The sequence below is a fragment of the Pipistrellus hanaki genome (assembly GCF_964339955.1).
Source record: "Pipistrellus hanaki genome assembly, chromosome: 7".
Taxonomy (NCBI): Eukaryota; Metazoa; Chordata; class Mammalia; order Chiroptera; family Vespertilionidae; genus Pipistrellus; species Pipistrellus hanaki.
In genome coordinates, this window is record NC_140509.1 from 55,264,353 (window position 1) to 55,278,779 (window position 14,427).

Below are 14,427 nucleotides of genomic sequence, written 5' to 3' on the forward strand. Positions count from 1 at the left end.
CCTGATGGATGCCTGACTGCTCTCCTGTCAGCCTGATTACCCCTAACTGCCCTCCCCTGTTGGCCTGGTCATCCCTAATTGCCTTCCCCTGCAGGCCTTGTCCCTCCCAACTGCTCTCCCCTGCAGGCCTGGACCATCCCCCCAACAGCCCTCCCCTGCAGGTTTCCCCCAACTGCCCTACCCTCAGACCGGGTCCCCCACAACTGTCCTCCCTTGCAGCCTAGTCCCCCGTAACTACCTTCTCCTGTAGGCCTTGTCTCCCCTCCCCCCCAACTGCCCTCCCCTACAGGCCTTGTCCCTCCCAACTGTCCTCCCTTGGAGGCCTGTTCACTTCTAATTTCCCTCCCCTGCTGGCCTGATTGCCCACAACTGCCTTTCCCTGCTGACCTGATTGCCCATAACTGCTCTTCCCTGCTGGCCATCTTGTGTCCACATAGGGGCAGGATCTTTGACCACATGGGGGCAGCCATCTTGTGTGTAGGTGTGATGGTCAATTTGCATATTACTCTTTTATTAGATAGGATTCAGCCTCAGCTTTCCCAGATATGGAAGCTTCCTCTCAGCACATTTGTTCACATTGGGTATTCTTATCAGTTTCCTCTTCTGGAAGCCATGGCTCATGCCTGGACTGGTTGCTCCTGAGGCCTACAGCAGAGCTGGAATCCTGTTCCCTTCACCACCATCCTAGAGTCTCTCGTGATGGCATCCTTATTTTCCCAGATCCTGTGTCTCTCTCGTTCTTTATTTTTGCCCTCATTTTGGTTGAGCACCTCTTTCAAAGGCTTCATGAGAAAGGGTTCATGGACAGTATGCCCTCCTCCTATCCTCATGTTTGAGTCATAGATTTAATGTTACATTAAAGTTTGAAATGAATTGCCCCTTATAATTTTGAAGGTATTATGTCTTTGTCTTTCACCTTTCAGTGTTGCTGTTGAGAATTTCTAATGTTATTTTAACTTGATCTTTAGTTTGAAGTCTGTGTTTCCTCTTTAGAAACTTGTGCTATCTTCTTTTTTTTTCTTTAGTTTTCTGAAATTTTACATTTCTATCTTCAGTGATAACAGATGCCACAATCCAGCCAGTGTGGCTCAGTGGTTGGGCATCGACCAGGAGGTCATGATTTCATTCTCGGTCAGGTCTGTCGGTTGGTCGGTCGGGCACATGCCCAGGCTTTGGGCTACATCCCCAGTTAGGGGGCATGCCAGAGGCAGCCGATCAATGATTGCCTCTCATCATTGATGTTTTTATCTCTCTCTCCCTCTCCCTTCCTCTCTGAAATCAATAAAAAAATATATTTTTAAAAAGAGATGCCACAAATTTCTACATTTTTTGGATGTTCTGTGGTGTAAATTGGGTTGCTACTTGGCTTCCCCACTGCCAACTTAGGTATGTTTTTTAGTTTTGTTTTTCATTAAGATTTTTTTTTATTTATTTTTAGAGAGACAGGGAGGAAGAAGGAGAGAGAGAAACATCACTATGAGAGTGAAACATTGATTGGCTGCCTCCCGCATGCTCATTTTTGAGGACTGAGCCCACAACCTGTGTGCCATGAGTTGGAATCTAACCAGCAACCTTTTGGCGCATGGGATGATGCCCAGCCACCTGAGCTACACCGGCCAGGGCTGTTTTTCAGTTTTAAATAATTACATTTCTCTCCCTAACTCTTTCACACTTCCTTTTGTCCTTCAGGCTGTGTTTAAAAAACAAACATAAAAAACTTTACTATAAAACTTTACTTTGTGAGGTGTTTGGGAGGATCAGAGGTGTTCACTCTTCCATCTTTACCCAGAAGACTATCTATTTGCTCTTCAACCAGCTCTGTCATGGCTTTTGCCTCCCCTGTCACTGAGACTGCCCACGGACAGGCCACTTTGGGCTCTTCTCTCTCCTCAGCTGCCTTGATCTCTCAGCTGCATTTGGTGTGGTCTTGACTACTCCTTCCTTCTCCAAATGATTTCTTCCCTTTGCTTTGATGGCTCTGCATCGTCCTGGGTTTTTCTAGGACATCACTGTCCCTTCCTCTCAGTCTTCTCAGCTCGTTCCTACCCATATCCAGTCTCTAAATAATGCAGTATCTCATACCAGTTTTGGGAGCTCTATCTCTGCTTCCACCCTCCCTAGTAGGTTTAAGCAGTCCCATGACTTTAAATGTCATATGTGTGCTGATAACACCCACTAAGATCTGTCCTTTGAGCTCCAGATTTACACAAAGTTCTCATTTGGTCTCTTTGGGCATGTTGTAAATAGAACTTTTGGTTTACCCTCAAACCTGTTTCTTCTCTAATCATCCCCACCTCAGTAAGTGGGACTACCTTCTAGCTAGTTGCTCAAACAAAGGTAATTGGATCAATCAGTCCCCTTTTTAATCTAATTCATCAGCAAGTTATATCTCCAAATTCTGTCTTCAATTTGCCTTTCCCCTCAGGTGTCTAGCCTAGTGCCTGGCACACATGAGACATTGACTGATAAACAGTCAAATGAATGATGTCATTAGAAAACCAGGGAAATCGGTATAAAAATATGTGGACTCCTTAAACATGCTGAGGTCATGAAAGACAAAGACAGGGAGACTATTCTCGATTAAAATATTATTTTATTTATTTTTATTTTTAAAATTGATTTCAGAGAGGAAGGGAGAGGGAGAGATAGATAGAAACATCAATGATGAGAGAGAATCATTGATTGGCTGCCTCCTGCACACCCCACCTGGGGATCAAGCCTGCAACCCAGGCATGTGCCCTTGGTTGAAATTGAACCTGGGACCCTTCAATCAGGACCATTCAATCCACAGGCTGATGCTCTATCCACTGAGCCAAACCACCTAGGGCTTGGTAAAAATATTTTAAAAAGACATGGTAAATAAATGCAATGCATTGAATTCTGGCTTTTTAAACACCAGGTATTACAGATATTATAGGGACACTTGGGGAAATTTGAATATATGTAGATAATATTGTATCAGATTTATGATTATGTTAGAGGAGGTCCTTATTTCTAGGAAATACAGATGTTTAGGGGCGATGTGTTATGATACCTGCAACCTATTTTCAAATGGTTCAGAAGAAAAAAAGCTTATCTCAGGAGGGAGGGAGGAAGGGAGTAAACAAATGTAGCAAAATGTTAACCATTGGTGAATCTAGGTGAAGGGTATCTGGGTTTTCATTGCATATTCTGTTCATCTTACTGTATGTTAGAAAAATTTCCAAAATAAAAAATTAGAAAAAATCAACAGTGGAGAAGAATTTAAGGAAAAGGTATTTCAGGACAATTTTTAGCTCCTCCCTCCCCCCAAATGCTGAAATCCATTTTGCAGCAACATATTAAATGTAACAACATCCAAGAATACATATAGTTCTAGAGTTGATATAGTTAATAGGAAGGAAATAAAGTCGGGTAGAAATGAAGCCTTTCTGGAAGTTACCCCTTTTTTTAAAAAAAAAAAATTGGGGGTGAAAGTTGATGGTCAACTGCCCACTAGAGGGCAGTGTGTGAGAGTGATTCTGTCCACATTAGCCCCTAAGGACTCTGGTTTTCTTACACACGAGGTCGCTCTTCTCTGCACAAAACATCTTTAGAATTCTCAGACCACTTTAGAGAGAACATGTAGGTGGTTAGACCGCTTCCTGTTTCTTTTCCCCACTTAGATCTCCTTCTAAATCGGGTGGATTTTAGCTTTGGTTCCTCTGTTTCCCGGAGGCTTTAGAGGGGTCTGGCTATGGGAGATGTAGGTCTGCCCTCCTGTGTGTCTGCTCAAAAGCCAGTGATATATTTGCCCACTAGGATCTCAGGAATTATATCTATTTGTCACAAACTGGCAAATCATAATCCTACTGCAATTAATCTTTAGGGTGCCCAGGATCTGTTAAAATTCTAGGAATTCCATTCAGGGATTTTACCTCCCTTAGAGCTGTGACGTGCCTTGCTGAGTGGTTGACTGAAAAGGGCCATCTTTCTGTGTGCTTACGCAAACAAAAAAAAAAGATGGGTTCATGTAAATGTTGTAGAAATTAAGTGATCAGCCTGTGGCAGGCAGCTGTTCTTTCACCTAACCGGTGGAACCAGATTGTGCAACTGGGCTAGAATTAAAAATCACCGAGCTTATGGTGTTAGCCCCGGTCTCCTGAGCTGCATATCATTAGGTGAAGGAAGCAGACATGCCCCAAGCAAATTTAGACATTGCCCTCAGGAGTAAGCATTACACTGAGATATAAATAAAAGGGCCTTGGTGGGGTAAGTGCTGAGAGGATTGTTGTAGGTGGAGATGGTGGTATCACTGGTCCTATTTTGGCTCACAACATTAAGTCCTGCATATCAATGTTAGGACAGCATCACCCTCTCTGCATAGCTTGCTCTATCTTCCCCAAATGAATTAAGTGTCCCTGCTGTGCAGTCCAGGCCATACCCCTCTATTATAGCGCACTACTCATGGTTGCTGATTTACACGTTCTCTCCTGAGGAGAAAGACCGATTACTAATAGATGTGTACATTCTTCCATTTTCTGGTTGCATTTTGGTTCTGCTTATGCTTTTCTTCCTCTGGGGTACTCTCCTTCCTGGGTTTAGGGTTTGCTTCTTTGTTTGTTTGCTTAGTTTGGTTCCTTTCTCCAAAACAGTGGCATAGACTTGCTGATGTCTTACACATAAAGCAGAGAAAGGAACTAACCCTCTTCCAGTGCTTTCTTTGTATCTAACACTGTTCACTGTTAGGTGTTTTATGAGCATTTTGTCACTTACTATTGCTTTTCTAACAAACATACCAGCCTTCCCCCTGTTATATCTTTGCCCTTTCTATTTCCTCTTCCAGAAACTGTTTTTCCTGAAGTCCTCAAGAAGGTGGCTCCTTTTTCTGCTAACAAACTTGTATAGTTGACAAACCATTCTTCTGAAGTTAATTTTATTACATTGATCATTCCTCTCCTCCCATTGGTGGGCAGGATGTCAGGGAAGGAATTAGCTGAGGCCCACTGAGAATCTTTGACCTCCCTCCCCTTCTAGCTGCTCCCCAGTGTATCAAGTCCTGGTCACTTGATAGTCTAGGTCCTAGACTTCAAACTACGGCCCGCGGGCCACATGCAGCCCCCAGGGGAGTCTGATCCTGCCCGCCAGGTTTTTTGGGCAGTGAGCGTAGCCAAGGTGTTACAGTAGGAATTAGTAGTTCATATAGTCCGGCCCTCCAGCTCTCTGAGGGACCGTAATCTGGCCCCCACTTTAAAAAGTTTGAGGGCCCCAGGTAGGATGTCTCAAGGTAGTTTACTAATTTTTATTATAATTGCTTTTTTCCTACCTCATTCTAACTGGCATTGCCATCCTCTGCCTCTCCTAGGGGAAGAGGGATTGATTCAGTTCTTTGGTTAGCCTTCTTCTTGAGATGGGTGAACCCAGCATCTTTTAACATATAGTTTTGTTCTTTATAACCCGGAAGTTTAGATCAGACCTTTATAAATAGATATATACTTAGTAAGAAAACAAATCTTATTTCTACAGATTAATGTTAAAACAATGAAACCAAGTGCTCATATTCTGATATACCGTGAAAGCATACTTTAAAAAGTCTTCACTTATCTTAGCCAAAAGGCCGAGATACTTTAAAAAGTTTTACTGATCCTTTGAGACTCAGTTCAGGTCCTGATGCCACGGACATTCTTCACATCTGTAGTAACCGACATTAACCTTTCTTGTTCTGAATTGCTATGGTCTACAGACTTTAGTTTGGTCATTTAGCTGGAGAATTCTATTTAATTGCTTTGTGTATCTTTAATCTCAGTTGACCAATGAGATGGTCAGATGCCAGTTTCATTGCGGCAGTGTTTTTTCCTTTTTTGCAATGTTGAAAATGTACCACATTTTAAAGGACATTTTTGAAGCAAAATGTCTTTAAAGAATTTATCTATGCAATTTAAGTTTTATTTACTTTCTTAAATGCAGCTTTAAAATTATTCATCTTGTTTAGGTTTTCTTTTTTTTTTTTCTTTTTTTTTTTTTAATATATTTTATTGATTTTGTACAGAGAGGAAGGGAGAGAGATAGAGAGTTAGAAACATCGATGAGAGAGAGTCATCGATCAGCTGCCTCTTGCACACCCCCTACTGGGGATATGCCCGCAACCAAGGTACATGCCCTTGACCGGAATCGAACCCGGGACCCTTCAGTCCCCAAGCCGACGCTCTATCCATTGAGCCAAACCGGTCTTGGCTGTTTAGGTTTTCTTAAATGGATTCTTATTTAAATATAAGATTATTATTTTTCTACAGTTTTATTATTCATTTTGTTCTCAGTATTCATATAAGAAGACTAATGTTTTCAGGTACCATGCTTCAAGGAAGTGTTTCAGAAAAGAAAGAATATTAATTATTTCTTGTAGCTTGTCTATAAAAAGCCATTTAGGAAAGTACACCCATTTTAATGTTTTATAGAACTTCGTGGTGGATTTCTAGAGTTGCTATACTAAAATAATTTTCAGCCGAAACCGGTTTGGCTCAGTGGTAGAGCATCGATCTGTGGACTGAAAGGTCCCATGTTCGATTCTGGTCAGAGGCATGTACGTTGGTTGTGGGCACATCTCCGGTAGGGGGTGTGCAAGAAGCATCTGGTCGGTGTTTCTTTCTCATCGTCGTTTCTAGCTCTCTATCTCTCTCCCTTCCTCTCTGTAAAAAAAAAAATCAATAAAATATATATTTTTAAAAAAAGTAATTTTCAGTCTTCTGTAGAATATTTGTAAAGACTTACTTAAAAAAATATCAATATTTTAATAGTGATAATTGTGTCAGCATTCCTAATTATATGTGGAACTTTCTAATTCTTACCAGAGCTGCTCCTTCCTGGCAGAGTTCAATCATCAGTCTCCCATCAGTAAGGTTAATCCTAATATATAAAAAGCCAGGGGCTGTCATGACCAAAACAACAGGATAGATGACCGAATAGCAAGCTGCTTGGGGAGACAAGGCCGGGAGGGGTGGGGGTGGTGGAGGGGGGGTTAGTGAGGGATGACCAAACGACTGAAAAGCAGGCTGTGTGGTGCGACCAGGTTGGCAGGGGAAGGAGGTGTAGTGGGGTTGAGCAGGGGGGGCAGTTAAGGGCGATCAGGCCGGCAGGCAGATGAGCAGTTAGGAGCCAGCAGTCCCGAATTGTGAGAGGGATGCCATCATTGTGAGAGGGATGACAGCTGCTCCCCCTAGGGGTCCCAGATTGGAGAGGGTTCAGGCTGGGCTGAGGGACGCCCCTCTCCCATGCAATAATTTCATGCACCAGGCCTCTAGTCCTCTAGTCTCTATATAATATAATTAAATTCATCTGACTCAGTTACTGGGTACCTTTCAGATATGACTGATGCTTGCACCACTAAGAATATTTCATTGTTAAAATTAACCTTTTGAATCAGCCTTTTTTAATCTGCCAGTTATAGAAATATATAGAAATATAGAAATAGAAATATTTCTTTTAAAAATTAACCTCCCTTTATTAATGTATTTAATTTAAAAAACTGATTTGGTTATTAAATGTGTGTAAAGCAGAATGCCTTATAAAACTGATGACATTCCTTTTTATTTATAGAGATACTTTCTAGTTGGGAGCAACCATGCAGAAACAAAATATCGTGTTTTGAAAATTGATAGAACAGAACCAAAGGATTTGGTCATCATTGATGATAGGGTAAGTATCTGCAAACGTGAACGCAAACAGAAACTTTGGTACTTGTTTAAAGGATATCAAATGCCAAAACCGGTTTGGCTCAGTGGATAGAGCGTCGGCCTGCAGACTGAAAGGTCCCGGGTTCAATTCCGGTCAAGGGCATGTACATTGGTTGCAGGCACATCCCCAGTGGGGAGTGTACAGGAGGCAGCTGATCGATGATTCTCTCATCGATGTTTCTAACTCTCTATTCCTCTCTCTTCCTCTCTGTAAAAAATTAATAAAATATATTTTTAAAAAAAGGATATCAAATATCCTTACACCTTCTAGTGATATATAATTTTTTAATTATGTATCTAAAAATTACAAGTATTTTTCATGGTTGCTAGAATTTGAATCTCTTATGTGGTTTCTAGAAATTACTGATGTCAAGTGGTATAGCAAGTTTGTTTTTCATTTAAAAATATTTTTTATTGATTTCAGAGAGGAAGGGAGAGGGAGAGAGAGATAGAAACATCAATGATGAGAGAGAATCATTGATCAGTTGTCTCCTACATGCCCCACACTGGGGATCAAGCACACAATGTGGGCATGTGCCCTGACCCGGAAGTGAACTGTGACCTGGTTCATAAGTCGAGGCTCAAACACTGAGCCACACAGCCTGGGGCCAGACCTTTATTTCTCATTTTGATTTGTTTTACAAAGCAAACTCTTTGGATAAGATAAGAATATATTTTCTTAAAGGGATGACATTTTAATAATTCAAATAACTTAATAAGTCTATCTACTGAAGAGATTATTTCTTACTGTGCTTTAATATAAAGATACTCGAAGTCAGAGAGGACTGCAGACTTTATGATGCTGCTAACAATCACCTGTAAGCCCTCTTCTGATGACTTGCTGTGCACTAGAGAAATGTTAAACTGTTCTTTGCAGATGTTACATTATCCAGAGTCAGGAATATGAGACTCAATTCAGGCAGCACAAAAACATGAGGTTGTTAGTCAAAAGAGAAATGCAGTATGGTGGTGATGAACAGTTAATTTTAGCTCTTTCAAGTGAGAGAGCCTACTTTTGTATTAACGTTCCTGTCTGTGAATTTTTCTGAATCCAAGTAATTTCCTGATTTTATTCAAATATATTAGTAGCTTTATTTTATTTTTCATGAATTAGAAAATTTGAACCCATTTTCACTAAGCTCTTGCAAAATTATTTTCTGTGTATAATAATTTTAGATACATGCTATTTTGTGATTTCCTGCACTCCTGGTATGGTCTCTCCCACCCTTAAATATGGGAGTTTTTTAGTAAGATAATGTAATAATTCTTGGCTTTATTTGGGGAAAGGAGTGGTTGATAGGAATCTCTTTGAAAAATCTAAGACAAGCTATGGGCCCCCTTATAAAAATGCACATCTACACATATAACCAAAACTTGACATATAATTTTAAGGGGTTTACAGATTTTTTGAAATTTGTCTGGGGATCCTTTAAACCTCTGGTTCAGAAGATAAGGTTTTGATAGTTTTTAGTATAGCAACATGAACCACTAACTACTCTCAATTGCTAATATCGAAGAATGTGTTTGCTTTTTAAAATTGTAGCTTATTCCTGCAGTTATTACATATACTTCTCTGTGAAGTAGCTAATGATTCATACAGGAAACTTTTAATTTTCAGGGGTAAAAAATAAAACTCAATCGAAAAAGTAAGCACAACCTTACAGATTAAGTTTGCTTATTTTCAGCATGTATATACTCCACAAGAAGTGAGGGAGCTCCTTGGCCGATTGGATCTAGGAAACAGAACAAAGATGGGCCAGAAAGGGTCCTCCGGGTTATTTCGAGCTGTTTCAGCTTTTGGTGTTGTAGGTAAGAAATGTACCTCCCTCTTCTACCTCTTTCTATCTTTCTTTCTTTCTTTCTTTCTTTCTTTCTTTCTTTCTTTCTTTCTTTCTTTCTTTCTTTCTTTCTTTCTTTCTTTTTAATCTACATAGAATACTTATAGCTTGCAAACCTATATAGCTTTATAATTATAACCCATCATCTGTGGCATTGGTTGTTTAAATCTTTATTATCCACTAATCAGATATGAAACAGCCTTTATATAATATACTAGAGGCCTGGTGCATGGAATTCATGCACTTGGTGGTGGTGGGGGCTTGTCCCTCAGCCCAGCTTGCACCCTCTCCAATCTGGGACCCCTTGAGGGATGTCTGACCAATCGGGCCTAAACGGGCAGTTGTACATCCCTCTCACAATCTAGGACTGTTGGCTCCCAACCGCTTGCTTGCCTCTGCCTGATTACCCCTAACCACTTCATCCTGCCAGCCTGATCACCCCCTAACCACTTCCCTGCCAGCCTGATTGATGTATAACTGCTCTCTGGCTGGCCCAATTGCCCCTACCTGCCCTCCCCTGCCATCCTGGTCACCCTTAACTGTCCTCCCCTGCAGGCCTGGTCCCCTCCAACTGCCCTCCTCTGCTGGCCCAGTCAACCCTAACTGCCCTCCCTGCTGGCCTGATTGCCCACAACTGCCCTCCACTTCAGACCTGGTCTCCCCAACTGCCCTCCTCTGCTGGCATGGTCACCCCTAACTGGGCTTCCTGCTGGTCTCATTGCCCACAACTGCCCTCCCCTGCAGGCCTATTCTCTCCCAACTGCCCTCCTCTACTGACCTGGTCATCCCTAACTGCCCACAACTGCCCTCCCCTGCAGGCCATCTTGTGGTGGCCATCTTGTATTCACATGGGGGTGGCCATCTTGTGTCTTGGAGTGATGGTCAATTTACATATTACTCTTTTAGTAGTTAGGATGCTATATGCTCAGCATTGTACTCAGTTTTATATAGGATACGAACAAATAATATAGAAATGGTTTGGGCATTTGAGGAGTCTGCTGTCTGGCTTGTTGAGGAGTGAAAAAGTAAAAATGAGCTTGCACTGTGAACATCTGCCCTGTCATTTATCAGCCGGAAAAATACAGATACAGGTAAAACCAGCTTTAAAATGGACAGGAATTTCTCCCCAGGGCCTGCTGCAGAATCAAATGTCATCACCCCATCTTTAAATGACCACTGCTTTCTTACTCAGTGAGAAACTTTGTCTTCTAGAATCACAGACTATCTGTTTGCAATTATGTCAGTGAGACAAAGCATTCCCTTCTTTCCTGGATGGTGTAAGTCACTTTGACACCGAGAAGCAGCCATGATTTGCAGCTCAGATGCAGGGCTTTGGATAAGGGGTTTCTGGGGACAGTAATCCACAGCTGTGCTGTTTTTTTCAAGGAAATGGTACCCTGAGTTGGCTTCACAGTCCAGACTTGAAGTTGATCTCTTTACATACAGTCCTGCTGTGATTGGGGCCTCTTCATTTAAATGTTACCTGACCTCTTCCCTTACATCTTATAATAACTCCTTTATTTATTCATGAATAGATATAGATATGGGTTTGGCCTGTAAGGAGTCTGCGCTCTGGCTTGTGGGGCATTTATGAGTGCCCACAGGTCCTCTGGTGTGCATTGTTCCTCATTGCAGTGAGTTAATGAATCTGTTTCTGCTGCACTGAGGATGTCTCTAGGATGGGGTATTTGGATAATTGGACTAGGATGAGGGACAAAAACCACATGAAACAACTCCAAGAATGTAATTAAGAGCCAAGCTATGTAGTAAAAGTTAAATGGTGTTGGAGACTATCACATAGGAAGTAGGTTACTTGATCTGGAACAGCCAAGGAAGATTTCCTGGAAAAGTTGAGACTCTGGCTGGATGCTAAAGGAGGAACAAGATTTGGGTGGATGCAGAGAAGAGAGGAGAGCAGTCTAGTTGGGGTGACAGCAAAGGCATAGACATGAAGATGTCTGCGGGTCCTGGAACATTGGTGAGTTGTTGAGTGAGGCCAGATTGCCCCAGCCACCATTAATAGCTAGAGAGTTAGTTTTAACTCCCAAAGCAAAATATTGGGGGTGAAGGGGCAAAATTTTTTTAACCAAGACTATATTGTAACTAGTGTATTACTGAGCACTTAATCCAACTAAGCATTAGTATATATAGTCTTTCTCACCAATATAGAACATGCATTCCAATAATTTGACATAGAATATAACTTTATAATGCTCCAACATTCATAAAAAGCTTGCCTATCAGAAGTGGTATTTGTGGAAGATTGCATGAAGACTATGCAATTGCTGGGTATATTGTTTTGTTTGCTCAATACCTCTACTTTTTTGGGACCCACAAGTTGAGAACCACTGCTCTAGAACCTAAGACTATCGGAATACATAGATATTTGCATTACAATTCATAACAGTAGCAAAATTACAATTATGAAGTAGCAATGAAAATAATTTTATGGTTGGGGGTCACCACACCATGAGGAACTGTATTAAAGGGTCGGGGCATTAGGAAGGTTGAGAACCATTGGTCTAGAGTTAGATTTTAAGTGTGATAAATGTTAATATAGATTTTTCTAGAGAATAATTCTAAGATGACTGAAAATTTGTATGGTTCCAAACCAAAGAGTGAAATAAAGTTGGAAATATGTCAAAATTATTTTGCCTTATAAATGTGTGTATAAAAACATTACTAAGTTTAGGAAACATTTGTTTTTTTGTTTTAGGTTTTGTCAGGTTTTTAGAAGGCTATTATATTGTGTTAATAACTAAAAGAAGGAAGATGGCAGATATTGGAGGTCATGCAATATATAAGATTGAAGATACAAATATGATCTATATACCCAACGATTCAGTACGAATTACTCATCCTGATGAAGCTAGGTATGTGCTGATGGTAATTACTATTTTAAAAAATGTGTTAGATAAAATAGAAAGCAAAATATAGTCAACAGATTATAAATGTTATGTTAAAAATATAAAATATTGGCTTACAATTCTATAATTTTTGTTTAAGAGCTATTAAAAACCTCCATTATAACAGTTGATTCAGGTGAGGATCAACAATGGCTGTTTGAAAGCATTAGGTGGGAAGTTATTATTGATAAATAGAATATTCGTTCAGTCTCAACATATACTATATGAATCTCTCTATTATTTACAAAGAGGAACAAAATGGCAAACATACTTAACCAAATGATCAAACTTACCATTACCAAGAATGAGACAAAACTGACATTATTTGCTTCTTAATGTGAAACAATGGGAAGGACACAGATTACCTGTATAAGTTTTCTTGCTTAAAATATTTCACTTGAATCTAAACATGAGGAAAAATCAGACGAATCCATATGGTGAGACATTTGGTAAGACAACTGGTTGGGGCTCTTCAAAAATGTCATTGTTAACAAAGACAGAAAAAGCCAGATGACTGTTCTAGAATTTAGAACAGATATGACAACCAAATGTAATACTTGAATTTCTGTTGAATTCTGGATTAAAATGTGTGCATGCATGCATGTGCATTTATACATACACAGAGCTCTTAAGGAATTTATTGGAATAGTTTGCATATGGATTATTATAGACAAGATAAAATTGAATTAATATAAAAATTTGGTTGTAATAATGATATTGTGATTATTTACAAGATTGTTTTTATCATAATAGATATAGGGTGTCCCAAAAAATGTAAACACACTTTAACAGCTGATAACTCACTTAATATTCACTCCTTTTCAGGTTTAAGTGATTTGAAATAATGGGTGAAGCCAGACTAAGTTTTGAACAATGAAAATTTATCCGAAAGTGCCACTAGACATTTTTTTACGGGGATACATAAAATATAAAGTTTACGGTACAAAACTGGCAACAGTCGAAGAATTAAGAGCACACAAATAATGAATGAAATGATTTTTGATGTTTGTGATTCCATTGCTTCACATTATCAGCAGTGCTTGGACCAAAATGGTCATCAGTTTGGAAACAGGCATTGACAAAAAAAATTATTCATTTCTGTATATTCTTTTAAATTTTGAAAATAAACTGTATGCTAATAAATACTGACTTTGTAATCATTCAAAATGTGTTCACATTTTTGGGGACACCCTGTATGTACTAAAATATTTAGGAGTGAGGTGTCATCATGTCTACCACTTACTAAAAATGTTTTAGAAAAATTTGTGATAAAAAATCTTTAAAAAGTTAAAATGAATATGGAAAAATTTTACCATTTATCGTGAGTGGTAGATATGTGGATATTTTTTCTATATACATTTTTTTTTTCAATTTAAAACACTTTCCAATGTAAAATTATGGTGGTTCAGAAACATTTTGGTTATTTATTTTAGTTACTCTCCTATCTCCAACTTCAAAGCATTTGCAAAGCACCTGGTAAAAACAATTCCAAGTGCCCCATGCAAATACATGATTTTCCTTCTGTGGCATAATCAGTGATGAGGGAATGGTCCAATGCAAGGTTATGGTTCTCTGAAGGGATGATCAACAAACTTAGAAATTGCTTCAGCCCCAGCCATTTGGCCCAGTGGATAGAGCATTGGCCTGAAGACTGAAGGGTCCCAGGCTTGATTCTGGTCAAAGGCATGTACCTTGGTTATAGGCTTGATCCCCAGTCAGGGTGCATGCAGGAGGCAGCCAGTTAATGTTCCCCTCTCACATAGATGTTTCTCTCTCTCTATCTCCCCCCCTCCCTTCCACTCTCTCTAAAAATCAATAGAAAAATATCCTTAAGTAAGGACTAACACACACACACACACACACACACACACACACACACAGAAATTGCTTCAGATGAGATCTTTTGTCCAGTTATGGATTGAATTCCTCAGTTTTAATGAGTATATTTACAAACATAAATGTACATTTGAGTATATATTAAGCTATGAAAAAAAT

The 14,427-nt window shown here is 39.8% G+C and overlaps 1 protein-coding gene across 1 annotated transcript in view; it reads left to right on the forward strand.

Annotated features, from left to right (window-relative positions):
* The window catches only part of FIG4 (FIG4 phosphoinositide 5-phosphatase), a 79,866-nt gene that overhangs the window by 5,526 nt on the left and 59,913 nt on the right, over nucleotides 1-14,427 (forward strand). The window contains exons 2-4 of the mRNA XM_084889872.1: nucleotides 7,552-7,650; nucleotides 9,374-9,497; nucleotides 12,243-12,399. Of these exons, the coding sequence (XP_084745998.1) occupies nucleotides 7,552-7,650; nucleotides 9,374-9,497; nucleotides 12,243-12,399 (380 nt within the window). The remainder of the gene's footprint in view (nucleotides 1-7,551; nucleotides 7,651-9,373; nucleotides 9,498-12,242; nucleotides 12,400-14,427) is intronic.